This window comes from Tripterygium wilfordii, chromosome 3 (assembly GCF_013401445.1).
Source record: "Tripterygium wilfordii isolate XIE 37 chromosome 3, ASM1340144v1, whole genome shotgun sequence".
Taxonomy (NCBI): Eukaryota; Viridiplantae; Streptophyta; class Magnoliopsida; order Celastrales; family Celastraceae; genus Tripterygium; species Tripterygium wilfordii.
In genome coordinates, this window is record NC_052234.1 from 10,861,268 (window position 1) to 10,877,613 (window position 16,346).

General features: G+C 38.1%; 2 protein-coding genes and 2 pseudogenes across 5 annotated transcripts; 3 read left to right on the forward strand and 1 right to left on the reverse strand.

The window, feature by feature from the left end:
- Positions 1 to 1,487: 1,487 nt before the first annotated feature.
- Positions 1,488 to 4,651, forward strand: LOC119984179 (annotated as a pseudogene).
- On the reverse strand, positions 4,552 to 6,494 carry LOC119984195 (annotated as a pseudogene).
- Positions 6,474 to 11,337, forward strand: LOC119984186 (enolase 1-like). Its single transcript, XM_038828019.1, has 17 exons — positions 6,474 to 6,626; positions 7,084 to 7,147; positions 7,379 to 7,443; positions 7,558 to 7,605; positions 7,836 to 7,922; positions 8,002 to 8,082; positions 8,389 to 8,490; positions 8,570 to 8,650; positions 8,950 to 9,024; positions 9,175 to 9,237; positions 9,332 to 9,409; positions 9,772 to 9,966; positions 10,124 to 10,174; positions 10,272 to 10,360; positions 10,475 to 10,526; positions 10,636 to 10,692; positions 10,854 to 11,337. Exons 1-17 carry the CDS (start codon positions 6,561 to 6,563, stop codon positions 10,932 to 10,934), a joined length of 1,335 nt encoding a protein of 444 aa, XP_038683947.1. The 5' UTR covers positions 6,474 to 6,560; the 3' UTR covers positions 10,935 to 11,337.
- A 743-nt stretch (positions 11,338 to 12,080) lies between these two features.
- Positions 12,081 to 15,794, forward strand: LOC119993351 (splicing factor U2af small subunit B-like). Of its 4 annotated transcripts, none has more exons than XM_038840479.1 (6): positions 12,081 to 12,508; positions 12,631 to 12,717; positions 12,815 to 12,896; positions 13,643 to 13,769; positions 13,860 to 14,312; positions 14,454 to 15,794. In XM_038840479.1, the coding sequence occupies exons 1-5, from the start codon at positions 12,266 to 12,268 to the stop codon at positions 14,269 to 14,271; spliced, it is 951 nt and encodes a 316-aa protein (XP_038696407.1). In that variant the 5' UTR covers positions 12,081 to 12,265; the 3' UTR covers positions 14,272 to 14,312; positions 14,454 to 15,794. The 4 variants fall into 4 exon arrangements, with proteins under 4 accessions (XP_038696407.1, XP_038696415.1, XP_038696389.1 ...); XM_038840487.1 differs by having other exon boundaries at positions 15,329 to 15,794; XM_038840470.1 differs by having other exon boundaries at positions 12,090 to 12,508; positions 15,401 to 15,794.
- The last annotated feature ends 552 nt before the right edge of the window (positions 15,795 to 16,346 follow it).

The following is a 16,346-nucleotide window of genomic DNA, read 5'->3' on the forward strand; positions in this document are numbered from 1 at the left end:
CTGATCATTAAAAAGCGAAAAAAAAAAAATTAATATAATCTTATTAATCGATCTAAATACTAATGTTTTACTGGAGATGATTCACAATTTGAAAAATTAATATGAAAATAAATAAAACCATGATGTTGCCGATGAATAGGTGATTTGACATTGATTTGTATTAGGTAAGGATTAAGAAATATAAGAATATTCTAGCTACCTCCAAATGCATATCCCCTTGTTAAATCATTCATCAAAAAGTATACCAAATATTACTGGCCAATTTTGTCACAACACTTTATACTCTAAGAAAGTATTTGACGAGATATATATATATATATGAATTCTCTTATGTGCACTTAAGGTACGTATGTATGTTTTCACCATTGATTTAGAATATGTGGGTAAAGGATATGAAGTCAATAAGAAAATGTTATTCGGTGTAAACTGTTAGGGATGGGAACTACAATGTGATGTATATAAACCTACAAAATATGCCATGAGACTGTACATGTGCCATGTGGATCTGAAAATAGTTGATGTGTTTCATGAGAGAATTCTACGTGCTGCATGTGCCAATAACACTTGTAGTCAGTGTGTGTGTATATATATATATATAAACACACATACACACACATTTTATTATACTTGTGCTTCTTTGTCCTTCTCCCCCTTCTGTTATGTCCAAACATAACGACAATTAGTAATTGTGACTGGCACAAACTATCAAGTTAGTTAATGCCAACTAATCCCAGGAAAAAATTATTACCTCTCCTATTTTTGTTGGACCGTATATGACTATAAACTCTAATACGACGACGTTTCCCTTTCCTCCTATTACCATAAAACATTTTTTTGAGTGAATCAGTGAATGGGTATCCAATGCCCTCAACCCCTCATCTCCTACTTGTGAAAATTCCCCAATATCCCTGATTTTTTTAGATTTGTGGCTCCGCAATTCGGTAGAGTTTACAATTCAAATTTAATAATGGAGAAAAAGTCATAAAATTTTTAAAAATGATGTGACACATTCACACATCTCCTAAATCATTGAATTTAAATTATAAACTCTATAATTTTAAATAAATTACGGAGTCCACAAATCGAATTTTATGCATAAAAACATGACTTGCTTGTTGCAGGAATCGACTCTTTTTTTTAATATATATTTTTTTGACCTTTATGCTTGCTTCTGCTATATGAGCCGCAGCTAGAATTGTGGTTGGAACAGTTGGGGTGATGTGGCATCAAAATATTAATTATAATATGCACCTTTTTAAAGAAAATATAGAGCGCACAGAAAAAATAGAGGTCAGACAAGGCATTACTCTCTCATTTGTTTGTGTTCTCCGTTGCACTCACTTCTATTTTTCCTTTTCAACACTTGCACGATGTGTTTTTCTGCTTCTATGTGCCTTTGATTATAGAAGCAGGAAGTTTCCTCATTTTCTTTTTCTTTCTCTTTTTTTTTTGTAAAGAATTTCTGTTACAAAAAAGAGAAAAACAGAAGCATTTTAGCCTTTTAGGGATCAAAGCTTTGTGTTTGTGGAATGTATATGAGTTTTTAGATTGAGAGTTCTCTAATAGGCTTCTTGTTCTACCTTTTTGTGTATTGGGTCTCTGAAATTTTGTCCAGTTTGGGACCTCTGGTTCTGACATTGCAGCTCTGCCTCTCCATTGTTTTGCGTACACCAGAAGCAAAACCCGCAAAGCACTCAGAAACAGAAGGAAAATATTCTCTGTTTTTTTTGTCGAGGAACCTCTTTTAAATCGATGCAGATCTAGTGGGTTTTTTACAAAACCGTAACTGCTGCCTCTCCTAGTCTCCTCTGCTTTTCTTGCTCTGTTTCTGGCGCATTGAAGAAGAACCCATAAATGGAGAGGCTATCTTCAACAACTCTTCTTCCCGAAACATTTCAGGGAGCCACAGATGGCTTCTCATTGCAATTATCAATAATCTGGGGTCAAATCAAAGCCCCATTGATTGTGCCTCTTCTGAGGTTTGCAGTTGTAATATGTCTGGCAATGTCTTTGATGCTCTTCATTGAGAGAGTTTATATGGGCATAGTCATTGTATTGATCAAGATTTTCGGCCGAAAAACAGAGAAGCGTTACAAGTGGGAGCCCATAAAAGACGACATTGAGATCGGTAACTCTGCTTATCCGATGGTTCTGGTTCAAATCCCAATGTACAATGAACGAGAGGTCTCTTACCTCTCCCTATCCACGCTCTAGCATTCTGGTTTTTAGTTTTGACTGTGTTTGGCATTGAATCTTGAGGTTTTTACTGGTGTTTTTGTGTTGTTGGGTACAGGTTTATCAGCTCTCAATTGGAGCTGCATGTGGTCTTTCCTGGCCTTCTGACAGAATCATAATTCAAGTCCTCGATGACTCAACAGACCCAACTATCAAGGCACCTCATTTGACTCTATTAATTAATATTTCAAGCAAATTTTCTTAATATATTTTTTTTAATGTAATATAGGATCTTGTGGAGATGGAGTGTCAAAGATGGGGAAGCAAAGGAATTAACATAAAGTATGAAGTGAGGGATAACAGGAATGGTTACAAAGCAGGGGCTCTGAAGGAAGGGATGAAGCGCAGCTACGTTAAAAACTGCGATTTTGTAGCCATTTTTGACGCTGATTTCCAACCTGAGCCTGATTTTCTTTGGCTCACCATTCCCTTCCTTGTTCACAACCCTCAATTGGGTCTGGTTCAGGCTCGCTGGAAATTCGGTATTTTCTCTCCCTTATTCACGTTTTTTTTTCCCTACCTTAATTTTGGCTGCTTGATTTGATTTTTTTTTTCCTTTGAGATTATTTTTCAATGACAAAAAAACAACAAAACGTAATTGTCCGGCCGAAAAAAAAAACCCCTGTCGGTGGAGAAGTGGTGTGTCCTACCCGATGCTCTATGATATCACGTTCCGTGCCACGGTTGCCGCTCTATTTATTGCCACGTGCACGTGACTTATCTTCTATGGACAAGTCTGGTATTTTCTTTTCATTTTTACATGTCTATGGACAAGTCTTACTGGCCAAACCAAAACAAACCACGTTGTTTGCCTAAATTAATGTAATGTAATATTCCCCCAGTGTGGGTTGGTCTGGGTAACAAATTACAAAGCTAATAACATAAATAAAAATGAATTTTAATATATCAAGGGATCATAAATTTATACCAGTTTCCCTCAACACCTCACATCTCACTTTAACCCGTAACGTATAATTTATTTTGTGTGTCAACTAAGCTAGTGACGTGGCATGCTTGTCTCAAAATTATTTTTTTTGTGTGCGTGTGTGTGTGTTTTGTAGTGAATTCTGATGAGTGCTTGATGACAAGAATGCAAGAGATGTCACTTGATTACCATTTTACAGTGGAGCAAGAAGTAGGATCCTCTACCTATGCCTTCTTCGGTTTCAATGGTAGTAGAACCGAACCACCTTGCTTAATATTACAATGTACAATACTAAATCCAGGATTACAATGTAATTGATAACTGCAGGGACAGCCGGTGTATGGAGGATATCTGCACTTAATGAGGCTGGAGGATGGAAGGACCGGACCACTGTGGAGGATATGGATCTTGCGGTCCGAGCCAGTCTCAAAGGCTGGAAATTTCTCTACATTGCCACTCTCAAGGTAATATTATTATCCACTAATTGCCTAATTTTCTAGTTCCAGTCATTCTAACATGTTCTACATGTACTGGTATTATCTACTACAGGTGAAAAATGAGCTGCCAAGTACATTCAAGGCGTACCGATATCAGCAGCACAGATGGTCTTGTGGTCCTGCTAATCTCTTCAGGAAAATGGTTATGGAGATTGTACTAAACAAGGTAATCCTATTGCGAGAGCCTTAATCAAAATAATTAAGAGGAAACAAAATGCAAACTTGATTCTGGTTGATTCATGACTGCAGAAAGTGACTTGGTGGAAGAAGGTTCACGTCATTTACAGCTTCTTCTTCGTTAGGAAGATCGTAGCCCACCTTGTTACATTCTTTTTCTACTGCATTGTGTTACCGGCAACTGTTTTAGTGCCAGAAGTGGAGGTTCCAAAGTGGGGAGCTGTTTACATTCCTTCCATCATTACCATCCTCAACGCAGTTGGTACTCCAAGGTCTACTTCTCTGAAAAGTAATAATTAGCTTCCTTTGATTCCAACGATTTTTCTGACTGAATTTACATCGCAGGTCATTACATCTGCTAGTTTTCTGGATACTTTTTGAGAATGTAATGTCTCTGCACCGGAGTAAGGCAACTCTAGTTGGGTTGCTAGAGGCAGCTAGAGTGAATGAGTGGATTGTCACTGAAAAACTAGGAGATGCTCTCAAGTCCAAGGCAGCCACAAAAGCACCCAAGAAACCTCGCTACAGATTTGGAGAAAGGTAAAGTATACATCTAGAACAACTATGAAACCTTTGACTTCTGATCTAAATTTTTTATTGCTTGTTTGAACAATGGCAGGCTGCATATGTTGGAGCTCGGAGTTGGAGCTTACCTCTTCTGTATCAGCTGCTATGATGTTGTCTTCGGGAAAAACCATTATTACTTTTACCTTTATCTACAAGCCTTTGCCTTCTTCATCATGGGATTTGGATGTGTTGGCACCATCGTCCCCAACTCTTAGCAATTTGGAGTATTGGTTGGTAATTCGTCACTTTGCCTGCAGGGTCATGTGCCTCTTCTTCAGCAGCTTAAGCCTGTAAAAAGACACCAAAAAAGGGGATAACTCGAAATTTGTAGTTATTTTTGTGAATATTCAAATCATTTGACAAACTTACAAGCAATTCATTACAAAGAGAATATAAAGAAGTTTATGGGATGAAGACCCCAACTAGTTGAGAGAGACTTTTTAAGATTTATTGGATTTTTGAGATTTTGTAGCTTGTGCTCTCTCCCTTATTGTGTTTTGATGCGGCTGAATTCGTTTGAGTGAAATAAACCAGAAATTTGGTGCAACTGTAAGTTTCATACTCCACATGCCTCCAGTATCTCTCTCATAAGCACAGTGTTGAAAACTTATGCACCCTAATACTGGGTCGGGGTGCAGGGCTGGCATTATAGTTCACAGCCGTTTGATCAATGGCAAAAAGATCCAGTGGGGATGTGATCACTTACACGATAACTCTCTTCCCAATTCCAGCACCATGTTGGCGGGTTTTTTTTTTCTAATCTTCTCCACCCGCGATCATCGTAAATTCCGCGGGGGGGGGGGGGGGGGGGGGGGGGGGGGGGGGGGGGGGGGGGGGGGGGGGGGGGGGGTATGTGTGTGGGAAAAGTTTCTCAGGCCAGAATAGATGGCCGGACAAAACATGTATTAAGATGTCAGCACAATCTATTAGTCAATTACTTGGGACGCTATCACCTATTTCTTCTATTCTCTACTTATCCCCATTGCCCCCATTTTTTCATCTACATAAATCTCCTTGCCAGCCTTTCTTCCACAAAGATTCAACAAATTATAATGAATCCCCGCACATCAGCTTTTTGAATTCATTAGTATTTGGTTATCCAAGGTTCCCAATCAGCACCTCCAAGGCATCTTGATTCATGAAAATAGTTAGTAATATTTGAATGGTATTCCAATATCATCCAAGCAATAGAATTGTAACCGGAATTTCTAATACCCAAACAACAAAATGCAAGTTAACAACAAAATCCATCCTACAACTCGGCTTCCATCCATTTTATCAACGACATGGGAAAGAAAAATCTAAACAACAAAATGCCAGTTAAACCTCACCAGAATCACAGCACATTGAGCATATCCTCGGCGCTACTGAAAGTGAAAGCACCTCCCTCCTCCAAATTCAGCACCTTAACGACGCCATCTTCTGCTAAGAGTGCATATCTCCGGGACCTTACACCCAGCCCAATATGCTTATCGCTCAAATCCAATAGCCTTGGTGAAATCCTCATTCCCATCAGACAACAAAAGCACCTCGTCATTGATGATTCCAAGGTTCTCCTTCCAGGCTTTCATGACGAAAGCGTCATTGACAGATATACATGCAATGGTGTCCACTCCTTTGGACTTGAGCTCCGCGGATTTCTCCACGAATCTCGGAAGATGCTTCTGGACGCAGGTCGGGGTGAAAGCTCCCGGGACTGCAAAGAGAATGGCCTTCTTGCCTTGGGTAAGCGACGAGATTGTGGTGGTCTGTAGCTCTCCAGCGGAATCGAAGTAGGAGAGAGTGGCGTCGGGGAGTTTTTCGTCAATGGAGATAGTGGAGGTAGTTTTGGTGGAGAATTTGATGGGTTTTGGATGGGGAAGTGGTTTAAAGGAGGAGGAGGGTTTTGACGAGAGTGGTTTATGGTAGGGGAGGAGAGAGGGCGCGGACCTGGAGGAGGAAATAGGACTAGGGGTGGCGGCGGTGGTGGAGATGAGTCTTGAGACCGAGATGGATGCAGAGGCAGCCATTGGGAGGATAGTGAAGATAACGAGATTCAACTATGGAGGGAGTGAGAGTCAGAGAGATTTTGATAGGCCCTGCGACTAATCTCATTCTCAGTTTCTCATAAACCTCAATTTCCTCTTCTCCAAATCCAGATCGAAGCCTTTCACCTAGCTATGGCAACCATCGTCGCCATCAAAGGAAGACAGATCTTCGACAGCCGTGGAAATCCAACCGTCGAGGTTTGAATCTAGACTGATTTCTCTCTGATTCTAATCTCTCGATACTTTCAAGGTCACTCTCTGTGTGTAGTATCAGCGGAGATGTCGCTTTCTACTTCTGGCTTGAAATTCCATTATGATCATTAATATATTTGCCTGTTAGAGTTTTGAGATTTATAGGTTCTGGTTGCCTTTGCTCTGTTTTTTTTTTTTCTTTCAGATTGATAGCTCGCCAAGCTTAATCAAGCTCGGAGAGTTATCAATTGTCGAGCAATGAAGGTAGACAGTGTTAACTTTCTTAATTACTAACCACTGATAATGATCATCTACGATAAATCAAATTTTAACTTATGTAATGTCGTTTCGCGTGGGTACTCTTTAACATGTATTCTTCTGCACAAGTATTTAGACCAGATGGTATGTTGAGTTCTCCAGTGTTGATTTATGTCAATAAATGTTGTTTATTACTTTATTATAGGTTGAAGTGACAGTATCAGATGGTTATGTTGCTAGAGCTGCAGTTCCAAGTGGTGCATCCACTGGTATGTTCTTAAATCACGCTTTGAATACTATTTTTTTTTTTTATTTTGATTATATCGTTGAAAATAACTGTTCCAGATGACATGTTTGCTGCGAAATAACTTAAGTTACACATATGTTGATATGATGACCAGTAAAATTGTATACCAGACGTTATTCTTGTTTTATTTTGCTAGCAAACGGATTTATAGTTGAAGTTTCATTTGTATTTAACTATTTTCTTGCTCTATAAGGCATCTATGAGGCCCTTGAGCTCAGGGATGGAGGCTCGGACTACCTTGGCAAAGGTGTATCAAAGGTAGGTTTTGTTTCCCTTTCATCCCAGCTATAAAAAATTTGATGATTTTACCTTGTTTCGATCTGGCCATGCTCATAAGTCATAATGCCCGTTTCTCGTTACATGTGTATGTAGGCTGTTGGAAATGTCAACAACATTATTGGCCCTGCATTGATTGGCAAGGTAGGTCGTACGTCCATCCAAAAGATTGTTCTTATAATGACAAGGTTTTATTCTCCAGTAGACGTAGACGTCCATGCTTCCTGAATGCTAATCATAGCTAATAGTACTTAATTGATCCATGAATTCACTGGACTTCATAAATCGATATAGTAGAAATGATGTTTTGAATTATTGATATTGTTCCCTGCATCTTAACAACAGTTTTTGACTTTTTGTTTCTCTTTCTGCAGGATCCAACAGAGCAGGTTGCTATAGACAATTTCATGGTTCAACAACTTGATGGAACCGTGAATGAGTGGGGTTGGTGCAAACAAAAGGTGCCTTAATTGACCCCTTTCACTTTCATTAATTAACTATGATTCGTGTTAACTGGAGCATCAAATGGTTTTTTCCCAGCTCGGAGCGAATGCTATTCTGGCTGTATCTCTTGCTGTCTGCAAAGCTGGGGCTCATCTCAAGAAAGTTCCTCTGTACAAGGTGTGTTATAATAATTGATGCATGCATGTTGCAATTATGTTTTTTTGTTCTTTCGTGTTCTTCTCCATTTGTGTATTTGTTGGTCTTTACAGTGACAGATGTCATTACTAGTTTGTTAGTTGATTTACCACGTTTACTTGGCATCTTAATTTGTACTTCTACCCCCACAGGCCATCATATCGGGCACCAATTGATATATGGCATCTGTTTAGGCCCTAATGAAGAGATGGATAGTTTATGCCTTTCTTAATTAGTTTTTTTTAGTTTCTTAGGAGGTCTGATCATATCTCAATCTTCTTGATGCAGCACATTGCTAACCTTGCTGGAAACAAGAAGTTGGTTTTACCAGTTCCTGCCTTTAATGTCATCAATGGTGGATCCCATGCAGGAAACAAACTTGCCATGCAGGCATGCCTCCCAATTTTTTCTGTGTCTATTTTAAAGAATGTTTCTCTCTATTGAGGTTCTGATTCAGTTATGCATGCAGGAGTTCATGATTCTTCCTGTAGGAGCTTCCTCTTTCAAAGAGGCCGTGAAGATGGGTGTAGAAGTATACCACCATTTGAAAGTGAGTTTACAACTGTTATTTTTTGTAAGTTGATGGCTAATGGTCGTAAAATATTTGGTAATTTAACAAATCATACTATACTGGTGACATTCACGGCAAAATAAATGTTTTCATTTGGAATTTATGTATCAGCTTTGTTACTGGAGGACTTATAATTCGCCTTTATAAGTTATTGTGGGGACTAATTTCAGCCTTCATATGGAATATTATGTGCATTATCTACTTGGTAATATGAATGTTAATTAATTGTTTTATATGGATTTTATGTAATCTCGACTTCCTTGTCTCTTATATTACAGGCTGTTATTAAAAAGAAGTATGGTCAAGATGCAACAAATGTCGGTGATGAAGGTGGCTTTGCTCCTAACATTCAGGTTGGCCTTACCTTTATCAACCACCTGGCACCTTTTGCTTTATTTCCACCGATAGTTTGAATTCAATCATCTTGAAATAATGTATGGATTTTTCTAGTTCTTGTCAGTTGTGACTAACATATTCATGATGTCATTTTTGTGCAATTCCAGGAGAACAAGGAAGGACTTGAATTGCTCAAGACAGCTATTGCTAAAGCGGGTTACACAAACCAAGTGGGTGTTCCCTTTGTATTCTTATGAAGGTTTGTGTTTTGATAGTATTCACCAGAATGGGCACCAGAGACTGATAATTGCTCCATTTTGTTAGGTGGTTATCGGAATGGATGTTGCTGCATCTGAATTTTATGGATCAGATAAAACATACGACCTGAACTTCAAGGAAGAGGTGAGTTATCCAGGAAATGGTAACTTTGATGAATTGCAGTTTTCTGATTTTGTTTGAAAGCCATCTTATAATAAAGAGTACAATAAGGCTGGAGCTGGGTTTCAATGCATGTGTTTGTTGTATTGAAAGTCTGCTATCTCTTTTAAAGTTGTTGACAAAAGTTGTGAAAGGATAGAATGAAAACTTGTGAAATTAACTGAAACTGGCACTCAGGTCATGTTAATTTAGATTTTGGTGAAGCTTCTAGAAAGAGTAGAAAAATAAGGAGAGATTAGGGACAATATCTGAGGTTCTATATTCATCAAATACCCCACCTCCCCCTGTTTTTACTTATAATTTTTGTGTTTTTTTTTGTGGAGCAGAACAATGATGGTTCACAAAAGATATCCGGAGATGCTCTCAAGGATTTGTACAAGTCTTTCGTCTCTGAGTACCCTATTGTTTCTATTGAAGATCCTTTCGACCAAGATGATTGGGAGCACTATGCCAAGCTAACTGCTGAAATTGGTGAAAAAGTACAAATTGTGGGAGATGATCTTTTAGTCACCAACCCCAAGGTTAGCATGCATTGTTATATATGTGTGTGTATATAGTTTTTAATGTACATATTCTCAGTTTTCAATTTGAATAGTTACCTTTATATATTTCTAAGTGATAAAAGAGAGAGCCAGTAATTGATATTGACATATCTCTATGTACCCTATTTTTGTTCAGAGGGTTGAGAAGGCCATCAAAGAGAAAACTTGCAATGCGCTTCTCCTCAAGGTTCTGTGGAGTTATTTTTCTTCCATGGGTTCTTTAAACCTTTATAATTATGTTTATTTCGTTGACAATTTGCAACTTACTGGCCTGTCATGAACAGGTTAATCAAATTGGATCAGTAGCTGAGAGTATTGAGGCCGTAAAAATGTCCAAGAGAGCTGGGTGGGTTGTCATGGCCAGTCATCGCGGGTTTGAAAGTTGATTTCCAAGAGCATTAGACAGTAGTGAAAATAATATATTTGTCACTGTATTGTAAAGTTATAGTCACTAATTTATAACTAATTTTGTGTTTTATGGTTGCAGCGGTGAGACTGAGGATACTTTCATTGCTGATCTCTCAGTGGGTTTGGCCACGGTATTTGATGCTCTGGAATATGGACTGTACCTTAGTAAATTGTTAAGCCATTTATATCTATTATTTAATCCTGCTCACATATGTACATTTGTTTCTTTCTTTTCACCAGGGCCAAATTAAAACTGGAGCACCATGCAGGTCAGGGCGTCTTGCAAAATATAACCAGGTTATCATCATACCTTTCTGCTGTAGCTGTAATCCCTTTCTAAAGTGAATAAGGATCTAATATTCTAATGAACTACAGTAGTTACCAGCAATCCTTTTAGTTGTGTTTAAAAGACTTCTTGGGCGTGATTTATCTAAATTGCCATACTTTCTTGCATGTAGCTCCTTCGAATTGAGGAAGAGCTTGGCGCAGAAGCAGTTTATGCTGGATCAAGCTTCCGCAAGCCTGTTGAACCCTACTAGAACTTTGATAGTTGGATGATAGTGTCTCTTCTGATTTGGGATCCATACTTTGCCTCTGTGAAATAAAGCTCTTATGTAAATTGGGTTCTTACCCAATATATAACTTTTCATAATAAATTTTGTTCTCAGTTAAAATAGCATAGTTACCAGACTTTCCGATAACATTTTCTTAGAAGTTGCCTTATGTTGGGCTTACTCTGTTTAGGACGAGGCAGTAGAGAGGTTGCAACGATGATGCCGCGATAGTGGTAGTCGATTACTCGATTTAACTGGACTCATTTGTGACAGAGTAGTATGAACATGGTTTGCATAATTTGAAGTTGAGAACAGAATTGATCATCACCACAAATATTATGCACCTAACAATGGCATTGCCCTAATTATAATATTGATTTTTTTTTTACACTTAAGTCATTAGTCATTAGTTGAAGTGATAGAAATGGTGTGTGTCATCTTTGGTTTTATTTAGAACTCTGTATATGATAGTATTTTGTTATTTGTTATTCAATATATAAGTTAATTATTGGATAAGTGGATTTTAATTTAATTTAATTATATATAGTGTTTGGAAAAAAATATGATATTAGGCTTGTATAATATAATTGTTATGTAATACAATGTTTGATTCATTGGTAGACAAAATGATAGTAAGATATGCGGTAATATGGCTAAATTATTCTCAACTAAAACAATTATTATTTTTTATTTTTATGAAAATTAAAGATAAAAAAATCATTAGATTTTTTTGATAAGTATGGCTAATTTTTTTTAAGAAGTATATGCAATGTATAAAGTGATAAGTGATTAGTTTTTTTTTTTTTTTTTTTAATTTTTAAGAGGGTGTTTTTGTCATTTGTCATATTATCTCTTATCCTATAGGTTTAGTATAAAATTAAAACGAATTAGAGGTGTTGTAATATTATACGACATTCATCGTATAAAAACTTCATTTTACATGAAATTATATTCTAATGAGTTTTTTTAAAAATCATGGAACCCTTGATAATTTCATTAAAAGACAAACCGACCCTTAATGACCAGGGTTGGTTTCCCATTTCAAAAAAAAAGACTTCTTTTATTTTTCGTGAATTCGGGCCGAGGCCAAATCAAATCCGATTAGCCCAAAATCTGATTAGCAGGTAGTACAGAAGATCTAAATTCTGAAGTCTTCACCCTTCGATTGGTCATCCAATTCGATTCGGCTTATAAATTATTGTTAATATAAATACAGCCTCATCAAACTATATTGGTCGTCGACTTCGATTCGGCTTTATAAATTATTTCAAAACCCTAGATAGATTGTTCTAGTCGGCGAAGGCAAGAGAGGCGCCATGGCGGAACACTTGGCATCTATATTCGGTACAGAGAAGGACAGAGTGAACTGCCCTTTCTACTTCAAGATCGGGGCCTGCAGGCATGGCGACCGCTGCTCAAGGCTTCACACGAAACCTACCATCAGCCCCACCCTTCTGCTTTCCAACATGTATCAGCGTCCCGACATGCTCGCCTCTGGCACAATCGATCCCCAGGCACAGAGCAACCTCGATCCCCGCAAGATCCAGGATCACTACGAGGTCCAAGCCCTAACGCTAGCCCACGATCTTAGCTCATACATATGTTTGTTCTCTTTTTTCTTTTCTTTTTTTAATGATTTTGTTAAACTATTTGTCAACTCTTTCTAATTATTTGGGTACAGGATTTCTATGAGGATTTATTTGAGGAGCTGAGCAAGTATGGTGACATTGAGAGCTTGAACATCTGTGATAATTTGGCTGACCACATGGTATTTTCTTCGCCTGCTAAAATTTGTTAATAAATTTTAGACCTAATTTATAGTTTTTCTCTCACTAATTGTGATGTTTATGTTTCTGCGTGAGAAGGTTGGGAATGTTTATGTCCAGTTTCGGGAGGAAGACCATGCTGCAAACGCTCTTCAAAATTTGAGTGGAAGGTTCTATGCAGGTAATTGTTTGGTTTTTGATATTATTTATTTGTGTTCCTTCCGTTTTTGCTTTTTTTGTTCTAAACTTTATGTGCTGTTGCTGCAACTTCCATGATTTCATTGGTGACTAGTTTTATCGAAAATTTTAAGTATGAAGAGGATGTAGAAACTCAAGATACAACACTATGTTCTTTTCTTTTTGATTTTTGAATCTTAATGAAAGAAATCTTCGCTGATGCTTGACATTGATGACTTCTAGTACAGATCACTAGCGATCTTGCTCACTGTTTCCCTATTTGGATTTTCAACTCCCTTTTGTCATCAGTCACAAACATGGGTTGTAATTCTCCTGGCTTCCATTTTGTACTAGATTTTAATGCCTGTGCAGTGTGGGCAAAATTCTTGCGTTAAAATTGTTTCCTTCTGTTGAGATGTTCATCATGGCTACTAAATTAGGATATTGTGACTGTATCATCTTGGAAAATGGTACTAGTTGTTCAGTGCAGTTCATTGAGGTAGCCATGCCATGGAAGAATACATATTCTTTCTTTGACAGCTCTGATTATCAATTTGAAGTGATAATCTTATACTTTGTTGGCTGGCCATTGTGTGAGGCTTCCGTAATGACAGTTGATAATGATCTTGCATGATTTTATTAGCCGCAATCTTTTTTCATCATGCTTCCAAATGGTAGCAGTTGTAGTAGTAGCATTGGTCATGCTATTCTGTTTACACTGACATTTTTGTCCCCCATTAAATGGGGTAGGGCGTCCAATCATTGTGGACTTCTCTCCAGTTACGGATTTTCGTGAAGCTACGTGCAGACAATACGAGGAGAACGTATGCAATCGTGGTGGCTACTGCAACTTCATGCATCTGAAGAAGATTAGTAGGTGAGCTGATTATTCTCAACACCCTATGTTATATCTGAATAAATTCTTTTCACTTGGTGGCTTAAGCAGTTTTTTTTTCCTGGCTTTTAGGGAACTGAGGACACGGTTATTTGGGAGAAACAGGCGAAGACACAGCAGGTCTCGTAGTAGAAGCAATAGTCCACATAGGCACCGTGGTTATGGGGATCGTGGCCGTGGTGGCCGGGGATATGGTCGAAGAGATGATGAGAGAGAGAATAGGTACCATGAGAGAGGTAGGAGGCCAAGAAGCCGAAGTCCTGGACATAGGGGTAGACGAAGCAGAAGCCCTGGGGCAAGGAGGAATAGAAGTCCAGTTAGGGAGAACAGTGAGGAAAGAAGGGCCAGGATTGAGCAATGGAACAGGGAAAGGGAGCAACCAGAATCTGCTGATAAAATTGATAATAGTTACAATGATGATGATAAGAATGGCGGCAAATTTGCAATGAATGGGGGTTTTGTTGATAATCCTTCGCAGCAATAGCGGTGTTGTGGTACATCTGCTGGCATGATCAGAATTCTCTGGTTTGTTCCTGTTTTCTTTTATTGAATTGATACTGGAATTTGTTTTTTCTTGAATCTGAATTAAAGATAATACCACATTTTAAATTTGAAGAAAAAAGCCCATTTAGAATGCATAGCTTACTGGGGATTTCCACTGTGCAGGTGGAGTACAGGTCCACTTTCATGTGTTATTGATAGTAAAATTCTGTTTTATGCCTCTTATTTCTCTTACCTCTCCTCAATTAAGGGGGAAAGCATTTAGGATTTTTCCTCGTTGTCCTCCTTTAGAAATTACATCATGGTAGTTGGTAGGTGATATCTATCGTTTTCTGAAAAATGTATAAGGTGTTGATAGTGTTCCACTTCTTGAAAATGCTTACCTAATCTGCATACTTCTCCTGATGTCACAATGGAATGACTATTGAAGCCAAGGAAAGAGAATTCCCAAATTGGTACTCTGTGTTGTACTACATTTGGCCCTTGAATATATGATTTTACGACCATCAAATTACATTATTTTACCAGTCTTTTCACAAATGTTTAATTCCGCAGAAATTATTTTTTTTCTCAGGAAATTCCACTGGGTCATTGGAATTTTAGCGAATTTCATTTGGTAGAGATGCTTGACTTTTTCATTGATAGTTTTTGGCTTTAGCTTTTGCTCCCTTTCTTGTAACAATCCTCTTGGGGCTCTTTGCTTAGCGTATGTGTATATTTTGTTTCTGCCCCTCGGTGGTGCTTTGATAAAAATTTTACCATTTAAGAAAAAAACTGTTTCCATGGTGAATTTGATACTAGCATTCTTGTTTCTTAGCTTTTGCATGAAATATTAAGGAATTTTCATTGAGATAGAGCACCTTCTCAGTCTCCTGGTAGAGATAGAAGAGGCTTTATCAATGCATATTTTCCTGTGTTCAATAGTTAAATGATGAGGAGGGCAATGAGGATGAAGTCTTATAGGGAACCCATGATTGTTGTTTTCTTTTTGTCAATTTCCTTTGGTAGTTGTGATCTTACGGACTTTACGAGTTTTGCAGGTTCAGGCTTTCTTGCTTTCATGGATCGGGCCTCAACCTTTTATGTCTGCTCACCTTGATATTTGTATACAGGTTGGATGTCATATGCTGAGCATGTTTGCAGGACTTTGATGTAATGTAGTAGAAATGTTGAGGAAGTACCGAAGGGAAAATTAGCCGAAGAATACTCGACTTGGCGAAATCTTTCCGACAACGGCGATAAGTTCTGAAAAGCAGCAGCAATTTAACTCTTGTTATAGACTATTAGATTTGAAAGACTTTTTGCCCCTCCACACCCCCCCCCCCTTCTTTTTTTCAGGAACCCCACTCTTCATGCTTTTCGATTTGGATGTGTTGATTTTATCTTTGCTACTGTGAGTTTGTAACTTAAATATGTATGCAGCCTGCCATTGCTGTCTGGAAATCTGGAACTGATTTTCAATCTGTAATCCAATAAATCACTAAACATGATGTGCTCAATAGGTAATAGACAGATGGCTACTGAGTTAGAAAATTTAAGTAGCAGGATTTGAGAAAGAAGCAAACCTTAAATGACTGCTCGGGAAGCAGGTGAGAATTCTAGAATGGATGATAATGTGAGCTTTTTCTTCTGGGGTCTAGTATGTTTGGAGCCATATGTAATTTTGTTGGTATGATAGGAGATGATGCGGTTGGTTTATGTTTTTGGATATCTGGATTCTGTATTGCCTACTTTCGGCGAAAGCCTGAAAGGTTTTGATGGGATTGATGCTCAACAAGGAGGCCTTGAATCAATTTAATGGTTCTTGAAGGATCTCATGTCATTAAATGCTTTAGTGGCGGATGTCTTGTAGTTTGGCACCTGAGGCTGATGTGCTATTTGCCGATTCGACCTTTATTTGGATTCATTGGTGGTTCATTATCGAAAGCAATAAATCATCTTTTCATAGAGTTCCATTCAGTGCTCAACTGGATCATAATTCAAGATGCACACGACCAAAGCCCTTTAACAGGTCGTGAAGGCTTATAGCCTATTATCCCAAAACAGTCGTCGGGGAGG

Bases quoted from the DNA above. Each gene is read 5' to 3' on its own strand.
- LOC119984186 (XM_038828019.1), top strand. From the start codon at position 6,561: ATGGCAACCATCGTCGCCATCAAAGGAAGACAGATCTTCGACAGCCGT. The intron at 7,606-7,835 runs GTAGGTCGTACG...CTCTTTCTGCAG, and splicing joins GCCCTGCATTGATTGGCAAG to GATCCAACAGAGCAGGTTGC. The intron at 8,651-8,949 runs GTGAGTTTACAA...CTTATATTACAG, and splicing joins AAGTATACCACCATTTGAAA to GCTGTTATTAAAAAGAAGTA.
- LOC119993351 (XM_038840461.1), top strand. From the start codon at position 12,266: ATGGCGGAACACTTGGCATCTATATTCGGTACAGAGAAGGACAGAGTG. The intron at 12,509-12,630 runs GTCCAAGCCCTA...ATTTGGGTACAG, and splicing joins AGATCCAGGATCACTACGAG to GATTTCTATGAGGATTTATT. The intron at 13,770-13,859 runs GTGAGCTGATTA...CCTGGCTTTTAG, and splicing joins CATCTGAAGAAGATTAGTAG to GGAACTGAGGACACGGTTAT.